At 42.8% G+C, this 14,928-nt stretch overlaps 1 protein-coding gene across 1 annotated transcript in view; it reads left to right on the plus strand.

The window, feature by feature from the left end:
- Positions 1 to 8,038, plus strand: part of LOC135574236 (fibrinogen beta chain-like) — a 16,323-nt gene extending 8,285 nt beyond the window's left edge. Inside the window, exons 5-11 of the mRNA XM_065025196.1 lie at positions 1,351 to 1,447; positions 2,589 to 2,713; positions 3,225 to 3,344; positions 3,758 to 3,880; positions 4,009 to 4,136; positions 5,164 to 5,321; positions 6,411 to 8,038. Coding sequence (XP_064881268.1) covers positions 1,351 to 1,447; positions 2,589 to 2,713; positions 3,225 to 3,344; positions 3,758 to 3,880; positions 4,009 to 4,136; positions 5,164 to 5,321; positions 6,411 to 6,642 — 983 coding nt within the window. The 3' untranslated portion in view covers positions 6,643 to 8,038. The remainder of the gene's footprint in view (positions 1 to 1,350; positions 1,448 to 2,588; positions 2,714 to 3,224; positions 3,345 to 3,757; positions 3,881 to 4,008; positions 4,137 to 5,163; positions 5,322 to 6,410) is intronic.
- Positions 8,039 to 14,928: the final 6,890 nt, after the last annotated feature.

The following is a 14,928-nucleotide window of genomic DNA, read 5'->3' on the forward strand; positions in this document are numbered from 1 at the left end:
GTGGACAGTGTCCTGACGTTCTCACAGTGGACAGTGTCCCGACGTTCTCACAGACGTTCCCACAGTGGACAGTGTCCCGACGTTCTCACAGACGTTCCCACAGTGGACAGTGTCCCGACGTTCTCACAGACGTTCCCACAGTGGACAGTGTCCCGACGTTCTCACAGACGTTCCCACAGTGGACAGTGTCCTGACGTTCCCACAGTGGACAGTGTCCTGACGTTCCCACAGTGGACAGTGTCCTGACGTTCCCACAGTGGACAGTGTCCTGACGCTCTCACAGTGGACAGTGTCCTGACGTTCTCACAGTGGACAGTGTCCCGACGTTCTCACAGACGTTCCCACAGTGGACAGTGTCCTGACGTTCCCACAGTGGACAGTGTCCTGACGTTCCCACAGTGGACAGTGTCCCGACATTCCCACAGTGGACAGTGTCCCGACGTTCTCCGCTCTGTCCAATAACTAAACATATACACTACCTTATACCTTATAGAGTGCTGTCATATGTTAGCCAAGTATACTAAGCATGCTCTCCTCTCTTCTCTCTATCTCCTCCGAACTCCCCCCCCCTCTCCCCGTCGCTCTCCCCGTACCCCATACCTCTCCCTGTCCCTCTCTCCCCCATCTCATCTCCCTTTCCCTCTCCCTCACCCCTCTCTCCCCATCTCATCTCCCTTTCCCTCTCCCTCACCCCTCTCTCCCCCATCTCATCTCCCTTTCCCTCTCCCTCAACCCTCTCATCTCCCTCACCCCTCTCTCCCCCATCTCATCTCCCTTTCCCTCTCCCTCACCCCTCTCATCTCCTTCACCCCTCTCTCCCCCTTCTCATCTCCCTTTCCCTCTCCCTCACCCCTCTCATCTCCCTCACCCCTCTCTCCCCCATCTCATCTCCCTTTCCCTCTCCCTCACCCCTCTCATCTCCCTCACCCCTCTCTCCCCATCTCATCTCCCTTTCCCTCTCCCTCACCCCTCTCATCTCCCTCACCCCTCTCTCCCCCTTCTCATCTCCCTTTCCCTCTCCCTCACCCCTCTCATCTCCCTCACCCCTCTCTCCCCCTTCTCATCTCCCTTTCCCTCTCCCTCACCCCTCTCATCTCCCTCACCCCTCTCTCCCCCATCTCATCTCCCTTTCCCTCTCCCTCACCCCTCTCTCCCCCATCTCATCTCCCTCACCCCTCTCTCCCCATCTCATCTCCCTTTCCCTCTCCCTCACCCCTCTCTCCCCCATCTCATCTCCCTCACCCCTCTCTCCCCATCTCATCTCCCTTTCCCTCTCCCTCACCCCTCTCTCCCCATCTCATCTCCCTCACCCCTCTCTCCCCCTTCTCATCTCCCTTTCCCCCTCTACAGAGAATGGAGACCTGGTGAGTCAGTACACGGACAGTCTGGAGTCCCAGCATGCCTTTGCAAAGGAGGCCATAGACACAGTCTTCCCTTCTAACATTAGGTGGGTGTGTGTGTGTGTGTGTGTGTGTGTGTGTGTGTGTGTGTGTGTGTGTGTGTGTGTGTGTGTTTGTGTGTGTGTTTGTGTGTGTGTGTTTGTGGGTGTTTGTGTGTGTTTGTGTGTGTGTGTGTGTTTGTGTGTGTTTGTGTGTGTGTGTTTGTGTGTGTGTGTGTTTGTGTGTGTTTGTGTGTGTGTGTGTGTTTGTGTGTGTGTGTGTGTTTGTGTGTGTTTGTGTGTGTTTGTGTGTGTGTGCTTGTGTGTGTTTGTGTGTGTTTGTGTGTGTTTGTGTCTGTGTGTTTGTGTTTGTTTGTGTGTGTGTGTTTGTGTGTGTGATTATCGGAGGGGCAAGGTACAGTTATTAGCATCTTCAAGACATCGCTGAAAAACATCTACTCACTGCCATGAAGATCCTATGGTCACAGCTGAAACACTTCCTTAGCGTTAGCATCAACTCACTGTCATAGAGATCCTATGGTCACAGCTGAAACACTTCCTTAGCGTTAGCATCCACTCACTGTCATAGAGATCCTATGGTCACAGCTGAAACACTTCCTTAGCGTTAGCATCAACTCACTGTCATAGAGATCCTATGGTCACAGCTGAAACACTTCCTTAGCGTTAGCATCAACTCACTGTCATAGAGATCCTATGGTCACAGCTGAAACACTTCCTTAGCGTTAGCATCAACTCACTGCCATAGAGATCCCATGGTCACAGCTGAAACACTTCCTTAGCGTTAGCATCAACTCACTGTCATAGAGATCCTATGGTCACAGCTGAAACACTTCCTTAGCGTTAGCATCAACTCACTGCCATAGAGATCCCATGGTCACAGCTGAAACACTTCCTTAGCGTTAGCATCAACTCACTGTCATAGAGATCCCATGGTCACAGCTGAAACACTTCCTTAGCGTTAGCATCAACTCACTGCCAAAGAGATCCTATGGTCACAGCTGAAACACTTCCTTAGCGTTAGCATCAACTCACTGTCATAGAGATCCTATGGTCACAGCTGAAACACTTCCTTAGCGTTAGCATCAACTCACTGTCATAGAGATCCTATGGTCACAGCTGAAACACTTCCTTAGCGTTAGCGTCTGTATTGAACCAGGGGTGGCATAACAAAGTCTTCTTCTTCCGTCAGGATTCTTCAAGGGGTCCTTGAGAAGATCAGGTTGAAGATTCAGAGAGTGGAGAAGGCTATCCTGGCCCAGAGGGAAGAATGCAAGGAGCCGTGCACTGTGTCCTGCCCCATACCTGTTGTCTCTGGTGAGGATGCGGACAGTGGGGTGGTTGGTTCTGTGGGTCGGGGTGGTTGGTTCTGTGGGTGAGTGGTTCTGTGGGTGGGGGTGGTTGGTTGGTTCTGTGGGTGGTTCTGTGGGCGGGTAGGTGGGTCGGTGGTTCTGTGGATCGGGTGGGTGGTTCTGTGGGTGGGGGTGGTTGGTTGGTTCTGCGTGTCGGGGTGGTTGGTTCTGTGGGTGGTTCTGTGAGTGGGTGTTTCTGTGGGTGGGTGGGTGGTTCTGTGGGTGGTTCTGCGGGTGGATGGGTGGTTCTGTGGGTGGGTGGTTCTGTGTGTCGGGGTGGACTCATGCTCTCATGATGAGGTGACCCTGCCTGCCACTTCAACATCACTGTCACCCAATAGGGAATTCTCTCATCATGAGAGCATGAGTCATTGATTTCTTAAGACGTTAATTTCCCAGGGCGAAAGACCGAGCTTCCGATCCCACCTGTGACTATCATCAGACTAAATTTATCTGCCCCCCCCCCCCACACACAGGTAAGGAGTGTGAGGACATCTTCAGGAAAGGAGGAAGGGATTCTGGGATGTATCTGATCCAGCCTGACTCCTTCTACCAGCCCTACAAGGTCTACTGTGACCAGACCACACAGAAAGGAGGTTGGTGCTCTCTCTCTCTCTCTCTCTCTCTCTCTCTCTCTCTCTCTCTCTCTCTCTCTCTCTCTCTCTCTGTCTCTCTCTCTCTCTGTCTCTCTCTCTCTCTCTCTCTCTCTCTCTCTGTCTCTCTGTCTCTCTCTCTCTCTCTCTCTGTCTCTCTCTCTCTCTCTCTCTCTCTCTCTCTCTCTCTCTCTCTCTCTCTCTGTCTCTCTCTCTCTCTCTCTCTCTCTCTCTCTCTCTCTCACTCCAGCCATGCTTGTGTATATCTAGAACTTTTAAATGCATGAGGGGGAGTGAAAAAGTGCTTTTGGAGAAAGGAATCGGAGAGAATCAATCCATTTATCCTTTATTTGATCTGTTTATTATCCCCCGTCCCCGTCCCCCCGTCCCCTCCCCCCGTCCCCCCGTCCCTCCAGGCTGGACCACTATCCAGAACAGGAAGGATGGTTCTGTGGACTTTGGCCGGCGTTGGGACAACTACCGCAGTGGTTTCGGAAACATCGCCTTCGACGTTGGAAAGGGACATTGCAACACTCCAGGTGAGAGGAGGGAAATATAAATGTGAATATACTACAATGGAAACATACAATTACATTTAGATTCAGTCAATTTAGGAGGTAAAGTCATGATGTCACCGACCGTGTGTTTGGCCTGTGTCACTTGACAGGGGAGTACTGGTTGGGTAACGACCGCATCAGTCAGCTGACCAAGCAGGGACCCACTGAGGTCCTCATGGAGATGGAGGATTGGTCCGGGAACAAGGTCCACGCCCAGTACCGAAAGTTTACTATACAGGTAATAGTATCTTTACTATACAAGGAACAGACAGACAGACAGACAGACAGACAGACAGACAGACAGACAGACAGACAGACAGACAGACAGACAGACAGACAGACAGACAGACAGACAGACACAGACAGACAGTTTACCATACATCTACACTTTCCAAACAAATTTTTCCTAAACGGCCAGCAGAATAGATCCCCAAACGGCCAGCAGAATAGATCCCCAAACGGCCAGCAGAATAGATCCCCAAACGGCCAGCAGAATAGATCCCCAAACGGCCAGCAGCATAGATCTCCAAACGGCCAGCAGAATAGATCTCCAAACGGCCAGCAGCATAGATCCCCAAACGGCCAGCAGAATAGATCCCCAAACGGCCAGCAGCATAGATCCCCAAACGGCCAGCAGAATAGATCCCCAAACGGCCAGCAGAATAGATCCCCAAACGGCCAGCAGCATAGATCCCCAAACGGCCAGCAGCATAGATCTCCAAACGGCCAGCAGCAGCATGGCATTCTAGAACTCCGAACTCTGGGGTCTGGAGTTGGGTTACTGGAAAGCACTTTGCACAGAAAATATTGTGAAATGTGAATAATGATAATTAAAATCCTGATTAATTGGGGGGCCTCCCGAGTGGCACAGACTGTGTTGCAGCCGGCCGCGACCGTGAGACCCATGAGGCGGCCTAGCGTCGTCCGGGTTAGGAGAGGTTTTAGCCAGACGCTCTAGCTACTCCATGTGGCGGGCTGGGCGCATGCACGCTGACTGCGTTGTACAGTGTTCCCTCCGACACTTTGGTGCGGCTGGCTTCCAGGTTAATAAGCAGGCAGTGTGTCAAGAAGCAATGCGGCTTGGTAGGGTCGTGTTGGCTTGGAGGACGCATGGCTCTCGACCTTCGCCTCTCCCGAGTCCGTATGGGAGTTGCAGTGATGGGACAAGACTGTAACTACCAATTTGATATCACGAAATTGGGGAGAAAAAGTTTTTATTTTTTAATGTACGAAAAAATCCTGATTGATTTATTCATGTATTGCAGGGCGAGACGTCCAACTACATATTGGCGATCGATGGGTATTCAGGAACGGCCGGTAACGTGATGCTGGATGGAGCTACGACGCTGTTTGGAGAGAACCGGACCATGACCATCCACAATGGAATGATGTTCAGCACCTACGACAGAGACAACGATAACTGGTATGGGATGATGCTGGATGAGGTGGGGGCTGTATGTCTGCTAGTTATTTTCCAATGAAGAACTAGACAACCAGGTGAGGGGAGGTCCTAACTAATCAATGAAGACCTAGACAACCAGGTAAGGGGAGGTCCTAACTAATCAATGAAGACCTAGACAACCAGGTAAGGGGAGGCCCTAACTAATCAATGAAGACCTAGACAACCAGGTAAGGGGAGGCCCTAACTAATCAATGAAGACCTAGACAACCAGGTGAGGGGAGGTCCTAACTAATCAATGAAGACCTAGACAACCAGGTAAGGGGAGGTCCTAACTAATCAATGAAGACCTAGACAACCAGGTAAGGGGAGGTCCTAACTAATCGATGAAGACCTAGACAACCAGGTAAGGGGAGGCCCTAACTAATCAATGAAGACCTAGACAACCAGGTAGGGGGAGGTCCTAACTAATCAATGAAGACCTAGACAACCAGGTAAGGGGAGGTCCTAACTAATCAATGAAGACCTAGACAACCAGGTGAGGGGAGGTCCTAACTAATCAATGAAGACCTAGACAACCAGGTAAGGGGAGGTCCTAACTAATCAATGAAGACCTAGACAACCAGGTAAGGGGAGGTCCTAACTAATCAATGAAGACCTAGACAACCAGGTGAGGGGAGGTCCTAACTAATCAATGAAGACCTAGACAACCAGGTAAGGGGAGGTCCTAACTAATCAATGAAGACCTAGACAACCAGGTAAGGGGAGGTCCTAACAAATCATTGAAGACCTAGACAACTAGGGGAGGTGAGGTCCTAACTAATCAATGAAGACCTAGACAACCAGGTAAGGGGAGGTCCTAACAAATCATTGAAGACCTAGACAACTAGGGGAGGTGAGGTCCTAACAAATCATTGAAGACCTAGACAACTAGGGGAGGTGAGGTCCTAAGTAATCCTAGACCTTAGTTGATCAATCAAGTACGGGGAGGTTTGAAAACCCGCAGACACACAGCCCTCCAAGAATTACATTTGGTTTACGGATTTTTGTTCAGTCAATCAAAACATCTCTCTCTGTGTCTGTCACCCCCCCCCCCCCCCCCCCCTCTAACAGGACCCCAGGTGACCCGTCCAAGCAGTGCTCCCGTGAGGACGGCGGTGGTTGGTGGTACAACAGGTGTCACTCAGCCAATCCCAACGGCCGTTACTACTGGGGCGGGGCTTACACCCGGTACATGGCAAAACACGGGACGGATGACGGCATGGTGTGGATGAACTGGAAGGGATCCTGGTACTCTCTCAAAGCCATCTGCATGAAGATCAGGCCCTACTTCGCCTCGCGGTAGACACACACAGGGACACACACAGGGACACGCACAGACACACGCACAGAGACACACACAGGAACACACACAGGGACACCAAGAGACACAGGAAGTGACCTTTAGCTGAATCAGGTCAAAAACAAAGGTTTGCACCCCTTTCGGGTAACCAGGACGATTCAACTCTGACCCTACGAAGTCCCTAGCTGACTTTCTGTTCTACCTGATAATTAACTGCGCCCACCTGGTAGTCCCAGGTCTAAATCAGCCCCTGATATAGAGGGGAACACCTGGTAGTCCCAGGTCTAAATCAGCCCCTGATTTAGAGGGGAACACCTGGTAGTCCCAGGTCTAAATCAGCCCCTGATTCAGAGGGGAACACCTGGTAGTCCCAGGTCTAAATCAGCCCCTGATTTAGAGGGGAACACCTGGTAGTCCCAGGTCTAAATCAGCCCCTGATTTAGAGGGGAACACCTGGTAGTCCCAGGTCTAAATCAGCCCCTGATATAGAGGGGAACACCTGGTAGTCCCAGGTCTAAATCAGCCCCTGATTTAGAGGGGAACACCTGGTAGTCCCAGGTCTAAATCAGCCCCTGATTTAGAGGGGAACACCTGGTAGTCCCAGGTCTAAATCAGCCCCTGATTCAGAGGGGAACACCTGGTAGTCTCAGGTCTAAATCAGCCCCTGATTTAGAGGGGAACACCTGGTAGTCTCAGGTCTAAATCAGCCCCTGATTTAGAGGGGAACACCTGGTAGTCCCAGGTCTAAATCAGCCCCTGATTTAGAGGGGAACACCTGGTAGTCCCAGGTCTAAATCAGCCCCTGATTCAGAGGGGAACACCTGGTAGTCTCAGGTCTAAATCAGCCCCTGATTTAGACGGGAACACCTGGTAGTCCCAGGTCTAAATCAGCCCCTGATTTAGAGGGGAACACCTGGTAGTCCCAGGTCTAAATCAGCCCCTGATTTAGAGGGGAACACCTGGTAGTCCCAGGTCTAAATCAGCCCCTGATTCAGAGGGGAACACCTGGTAGTCTCAGGTCTAAATCAGCCCCTGATTTAGACGGGAACACCTGGTAGTCCCAGGTCTAAATCAGCCCCTGATTCAGAGGGGAACACATGGTAGTCCCAGGTCTAAATCAGCCCCTGATTCAGAGGGGAACACCTGGTAGTCCCAGGTCTAAATCAGCCCCTGATTTAGAGCGGAACACTGAAAACAAGGTACTGGCTCCGAGGCTCTCTATGTTCGTACTGTATGTGAGAGCCAACAGAGAGCAGCACTCAGTTTCCCCCAATGTGTCATAATCATAATACAGAGGAAAGGAAACGTATAATGACTTCAATAGGGGCTTTTTTTAAAGACACTACAGAGGAAAGGAAACGTATAATGACTTCAATAGGGGCTTTTTTTAAAGACACTACAGAGGAAAGGAAACCTATAATGACTTCAATAGGGGCTTTTTTTTAAAGACACTACAGAGGAAAGGAAACCTATAATGACTTCAATAGGAGCTTTTTTTTAAAGACACTACAGAGGAACAAATGGTGCATGATGCAAGAGGAAAAGAGAGAGAAAAGCGATGTTGTTGTTTCAAACCTGAACCTGATGTCTTAATTATTATTATTGTTTTATAAGGTTGAACAGAGAAAAGTCAAGTAAAAAGAGGAGTTTAAAAGAAGATTTAAAAAAACGTATGTGTTGTCGCTGTGTGATGTGATGATGATGTGGGTGATGTTGTCCCATTACGTTACTCAATAAAAACATATTGTGGAACTTATTTCATGTTTTCTCGTCATCATTGTATCAACTCACAGCCATCCCAGATCATTTACCTGGAATGTGAATGGGATGAAGTGACCTGTAAAATGTGAAATCAAATATGATATACAGCTATATATATATATATATATATACAGTGGGGAGATCAAGTATTTGATACACTGCCGATTTTGCAGGTTTTCCTACTTACAAAGCATGTAGAGGTCTGTAATTTTTATCATAGGTACACTTCAACTGTGAGAGACGGAATCTAAAACAAAAATCTAGAAAATCGTATTGTATGATATTTAAGTAATTAATTTGCATTTTATTGCATAAATATAAAATATATTTAGAAAATATTTAAAAATCATAATTTGCACAAATACTTGTTCTCCCCACTGTATATATATATAGAGAGAGAGAGAGTTATGGTGTAGTGTGGCGTCATCATTGTATCAACCCACAGCCATCAGATCATTTACCTGGAATGTGAATGGGATGAAGTCCTCTGTAATATGATATACAGCTGTATATATAGAGAGAGTTATGGTGTAGTGTGGTGTTGTCATTGTAATATGATATATGATATACAGCTGTATATATAGAGAGAGAGTTATAGTGTAGTGTGGTGGTGTCATTGTAATATGATATATGATATACAGCTGTATATATAGAGAGAGAGTTATGGTGTAGTGTGGTGTTGTCATTGTAATATGATATATGATATACAGCTGTATATAGAGAGAGAGTTATAGTGTAGTCTGGTGTTGTCATTGTAATATGATATATGATATACAGCTGTATATATAGAGAGAGAGTTATGGTGTAGTGTGGTGTTGTCATTGTAATATGATATATGATATACAGCTGTATATATAGAGAGAGAGTTATGGTGTGGTGTGGTGTTGTCATTGTAATATGATATATGATATACAGCTGTATATATAGAGAGAGAGTTATAGTGTAGTCTGGTGTTGTCATTGTAATATGATATATGATATACAGCTGTATATATAGAGAGAGAGTTATAGTGTAGTGTGGTGTTGTCATTGTAATATGATATATGATATACAGCTGTATATATAGAGAGAGAGTTATGGTGTGGTGTGGTGTTGTCATTGTAATATGATATATGATATACAGCTGTATATATAGAGAGAGAGTTATGGTGTAGTCTGGTGTTGTCATTGTAATATGATATATGATATACAGCTGTATATATAGAGAGAGTTATAGTGTAGTGTGGTGTTGTCATTGTAATATGATATACAGCTGTATATATAGAGAGAGTTATGGTGTAGTGTGGTGGTGTCATTGTAATATGATATATGATATACAGCTGTATATATAGAGAGAGTTATGGTGTAGTGTGGTGTGTGTGTCAGAATACTTTAGCCTGAACTTTTCTAATGTACATCTTTAACTTTTTATGAAGGAAAAAAACACATTATACACAGAAGATAGTCTATTTAAATGAAAATGGTCCCTTTCAGAGACAATGCTGTCTAATCCCATGTCATTTGTTACCCCTGTCCTCAGGTCAGTTGTAACCCTGTCCCCAGGTCAGTTGTAACCCTGTCCCCAGGTCAGTTGTTACCCTGTCCTCAGGTCAGTTGTTCCCCTGTCCTCAGGTCAGTTGTTTCCCTCATTATGTATCATTCTATGTTCTAATGTTGTTTCCCCTGTCCCCAGGTCAGTTGTTCCCCTGTCCCCAGGTCAGTTGTTACCCTGTCCTCAGGTCAGTTGTTACCCTGTCCTCAGGTCAGTTGTTACCCTGTCCCCAGGTCAGTTGTAACCCTGTCCTCAGGTCAGTTGTAACCCTGTCCCCAGGTCAGTTGTAACCCTGTCCCCAGGTCAGTTGTAACCCTGTCCTCAAGTCAGTTGTTACCCTGTCCCCAGGTCAGTTGTAACCCTGTCCTCAGGTCAGTTGTTACCCTGTCCCCAGGTCAGTTGTAACCCTGTCCTCAGGTCAGTTGTTACCCTGTCCCCAGGTCAGTTGTAACCCTGTCCTCAGGTCAGTTGTAACCCTGTCCCCAGGTCAGTTGTAACCCTGTCCCCAGGTCAGTTGTAACCCTGTCCTCAAGTCAGTTGTTACCCTGTCCCCAGGTCAGTTGTAACCCTGTCCTCAGGTCAGTTGTAACCCTCCTCATTATGTATCATTCTATGTTCTAATGTTGTTTCCCCTGTCCTCAGGTCAGTTGTAACCCTGTCCTCAGGTCAGTTGTAACCCTGTCCCCAGGTCAGTTGTTACCCTGTCCCCAGGTCAGTTGTAACCCTGTCCCCAGGTCAGTTGTTACCCTGTCCTCGGGTCAGTTGTTACCCTGTCCCCAGGTCAGTTGTTACCCTGTCCTCAGGTCAGTTGTTTCCCTCATTATGTATCATTCTATGTTCTAATGTTGTTTCCCCTGTCCCCAGGTCAGTTGTTACCCTGTCCCCAGGTCAGTTGTTACCCTGTCCTCAGGTCAGTTGTTTCCCTCATTATGTATCATTCTATATTCTAATGTTGTTTCCGCTGTCCTCAGGTCAGTTGTTACCCTCCTCATTATGTATCATTCTATGTTCTAATGTTGTTTCCCCTGTCCCCAGGTCAGTTGTAACCCTGTCCTCAGGTCAGTTGTTTCCCATTCTATAAATGACATACAGTGGATATGAGATGAAATATATCTCACTGATGAAGTTAACACAACTAAATACAAAGAATGACATACGGTCAACAGTTAACAGTAGATAATAATGACATCATGAAATAGGTCAACAGTAGATAATAATGACATCATGAAATAGGTCAACAGTAGTTAATAATGACATCACGAAATTGGTCAACAGTTAACAGTAGATAATAATGACATCATGAAATAGGTCAACAGTTAACAGTAGATAATAATGACATCATGAAATAGGTCAACAGTTAACAGTAGATAATAATGACATCATGAAATAGGTCAACAGTTAACAGTAGTTAATAATGACATCATGAAATAGGTCAACAGTTAACAGTAGATAATAATGACATCATGAAATAGGTCAACAGTAGATAATAATGACATCATGAAATAGGTCAACAGTAGATAATAATGACATCATGAAATAGGTCAACAGTCAACAGTAGATAATAATGACATCATGAAATAGGTCAACAGTAGATAATAATGACATCATGAAATAGGTCAACAGTAGATAATAATGACATCATGAAATAGGTCAACAGTTAACAGTAGTTAATAATGACATCATGAAATAGGTCAACAGTTAACAGTAGTTAATAATGACATCATGAAATAGGTCAACAGTTAACAGTAGATAATAATGACATCATGAAATAGGTCAACAGTAGATAATAATGACATCATGAAATAGGTCAACAGTCAACAGTAGATAATAATGACATCATGAAATAGGTCAACAGTTAACAGTAGTTAATAATGACATCATGAAATAGGTCAACAGTTAACAGTAGATAATAATGACATCATGAAATAGGTCAACAGTAGATAATAATGACATCATGAAATAGGTCAACAGTTAACAGTAGTTAATAATGACATCATGAAATAGGTCAACAGTTAACAGTAGTTAATAATGACATCATGAAATAGGTCAACAGTTAACAGTAGTTAATAATGACATCATGAAATAGGTCAACAGTTAACAGTAGATAATAATGACATCATGAAATAGGTCAACAGTAGATAATAATGACATCATGAAATAGGTCAACAGTAGATAATAATGACATCATGAAATAGGTCAACAGTAGATAATAATGACATCATGAAATAGGTCAACAGTAGATCATAATGACATCATGAAATAGGTCAACAGTCAACAGTAGATAATAATGACATCATGAAATAGGTCAACAGTAGTTAATAATGACATCATGAAATAGGTCAACAGTTAACAGTAGTTAATAATGACATCATGAAATAGGTCAACAGTTAACAGTAGTTAATAATGACATCATGAAATAGGTCAACAGTTAACAGTAGATAATGACATCATGAAATAGGTCAACAGTCAACAGTAGATAATAATGACATCATGAAATAGGTCAACAGCTAACAGTAGTTAATAATGATATCATGAAATAGGTCAACAGTTAACAGTAGATAATAATGACATCATGAAATAGGTCAACAGTTAACAGTAGATAATAATGACATCATGAAATAGGTCAACAGTAGATAATAATGACATCATGAAATAGGTCAACAGTAGATAATAATGACATCATGAAATAGGTCAACAGTAGATAATAATGACATCATGAAATAGGTCAACAGTAGATAATAATGACATCATGAAATAGGTCAACAGTAGATAATAATGACATCATGAAATAGGTCAACAGTTAACAGTAGTTAATAATGACATCATGAAATAGGTCAACAGTAGTTAATAATGACATCATGAAATAGGTCAACAGTAGATAATGACATCATGAAATAGGTCAACAGTAGTTAATAATGACATCATGAAATAGGTCAACAGTAGTTAATAATGACATCATGAAATAGGTCAACAGTAGATAATAATGACATCATGAAATAGGTCAACAGTTAACAGTAGTTAATAATGACATCATGAAATAGGTCAACAGTTAACAGTAGATAATGACATCATGAAATAGGTCAACAGTTAACAGTAGATAATGACATCATGAAATAGGTCAACAGTTAACAGTAGTTAATAATGACATCATGAAATAGGTCAACAGTTAACAGTAGATAATGACATCATGAAATAGGTCAACAGTAGATCATAATGACATCATGAAATAGGTCAACAGTCAACAGTAGATAATAATGACATCATGAAATAGGTCAACAGTAGTTAATAATGACATCATGAAATAGGTCAACAGTTAACAGTAGTTAATAATGACATCATGAAATAGGTCAACAGTTAACAGTAGTTAATAATGACATCATGAAATAGGTCAACAGTTAACAGTAGATAATGACATCATGAAATAGGTCAACAGTCAACAGTAGATAATAATGACATCATGAAATAGGTCAACAGTAGATAATAATGACATCATGAAATAGGTCAACAGTTAACAGTAGTTAATAATGACATCATGAAATAGGTCAACAGTTAACAGTAGATAATGACATCATGAAATAGGTCAACAGTTAACAGTAGATAATGACATCATGAAATTGGTCAACAGTTAACAGTAGATAATAATGACATCATGAAATAGGTCAACAGTTAACAGTAGATAATGACATCATGAAATAGGTCAACAGTAGATCATAATGACATCATGAAATAGGTCAACAGTCAACAGTAGATAATAATGACATCATGAAATAGGTCAACAGTAGTTAATAATGACATCATGAAATAGGTCAACAGTTAACAGTAGTTAATAATGACATCATGAAATAGGTCAACAGTTAACAGTAGTTAATAATGACATCATGAAATAGGTCAACAGTTAACAGTAGATAATGACATCATGAAATAGGTCAACAGTCAACAGTAGATAATAATGACATCATGAAATAGGTCAACAGTTAACAGTAGATAATGACATCATGAAATAGGTCAACAGTCAACAGTAGATAATAATGACATCATGAAATAGGTCAACAGTTAACAGTAGTTAATAATGACATCATGAAATAGGTCAACAGTTAACAGTAGATAATGACATCATGAAATAGGTCAACAGTTAACAGTAGATAATGACATCATGAAATTGGTCAACAGTTAACAGTAGATAATAATGACATCATGAAATTGGTCAACAGTTAACAGTAGTTAATAATGACATCATGAAATAGGTCAACAGTTAACAGTAGATAATAATGACATCATGAAATAGGTCAACAGTAGATAATAATGACATCATGAAATAGGTCAACAGTTAACAGTAGTTAATAATGACATCATGAAATAGGTCAACAGTTAACAGTAGATAATGACATCATGAAATAGGTCAACAGTTACACATATAGTACAACATATAATCATATAATGCAGTAAATATACATATAGTACTATATATAATCATATAATGCAGTAAATATACATATAGTACTATATATAATCATATAATGCAGTAAATATACATCTAGTAATATATAATCATATAATTCAGTAAATATACATATAGTACTATATATAATCATATAATGCAGTAAATATACATATAGTACTATATATAATCATAGAATGCAGTAAATATACATATAGTACTATATATAATCATAGAATGCAGTAAATATACATATAGTACAACATATAATCATATAATGCAGTAAATATACATATAGTACAACATAATGCAGTAAATATACATATAGTACAACATAATGCAGTAAATATACATATAGTACAACATAATGCAGTAAATATACGTATGTGACAAATGCAATTTGATTTGATTTGATTTGATTTGATTTGATTTGATATACATATAGTACTATATATAATCATATAATGCAGTAAATATACATATAGTACTATATATAATCATAGAATGCAGTAAATATACATATAGTACTATATATAATCATAGAATGCAGTAAATATACA

Source organism: Oncorhynchus nerka, linkage group LG12, assembly GCF_034236695.1.
Source record: "Oncorhynchus nerka isolate Pitt River linkage group LG12, Oner_Uvic_2.0, whole genome shotgun sequence".
In the NCBI taxonomy this organism is placed as follows: domain Eukaryota; kingdom Metazoa; phylum Chordata; class Actinopteri; order Salmoniformes; family Salmonidae; genus Oncorhynchus; species Oncorhynchus nerka.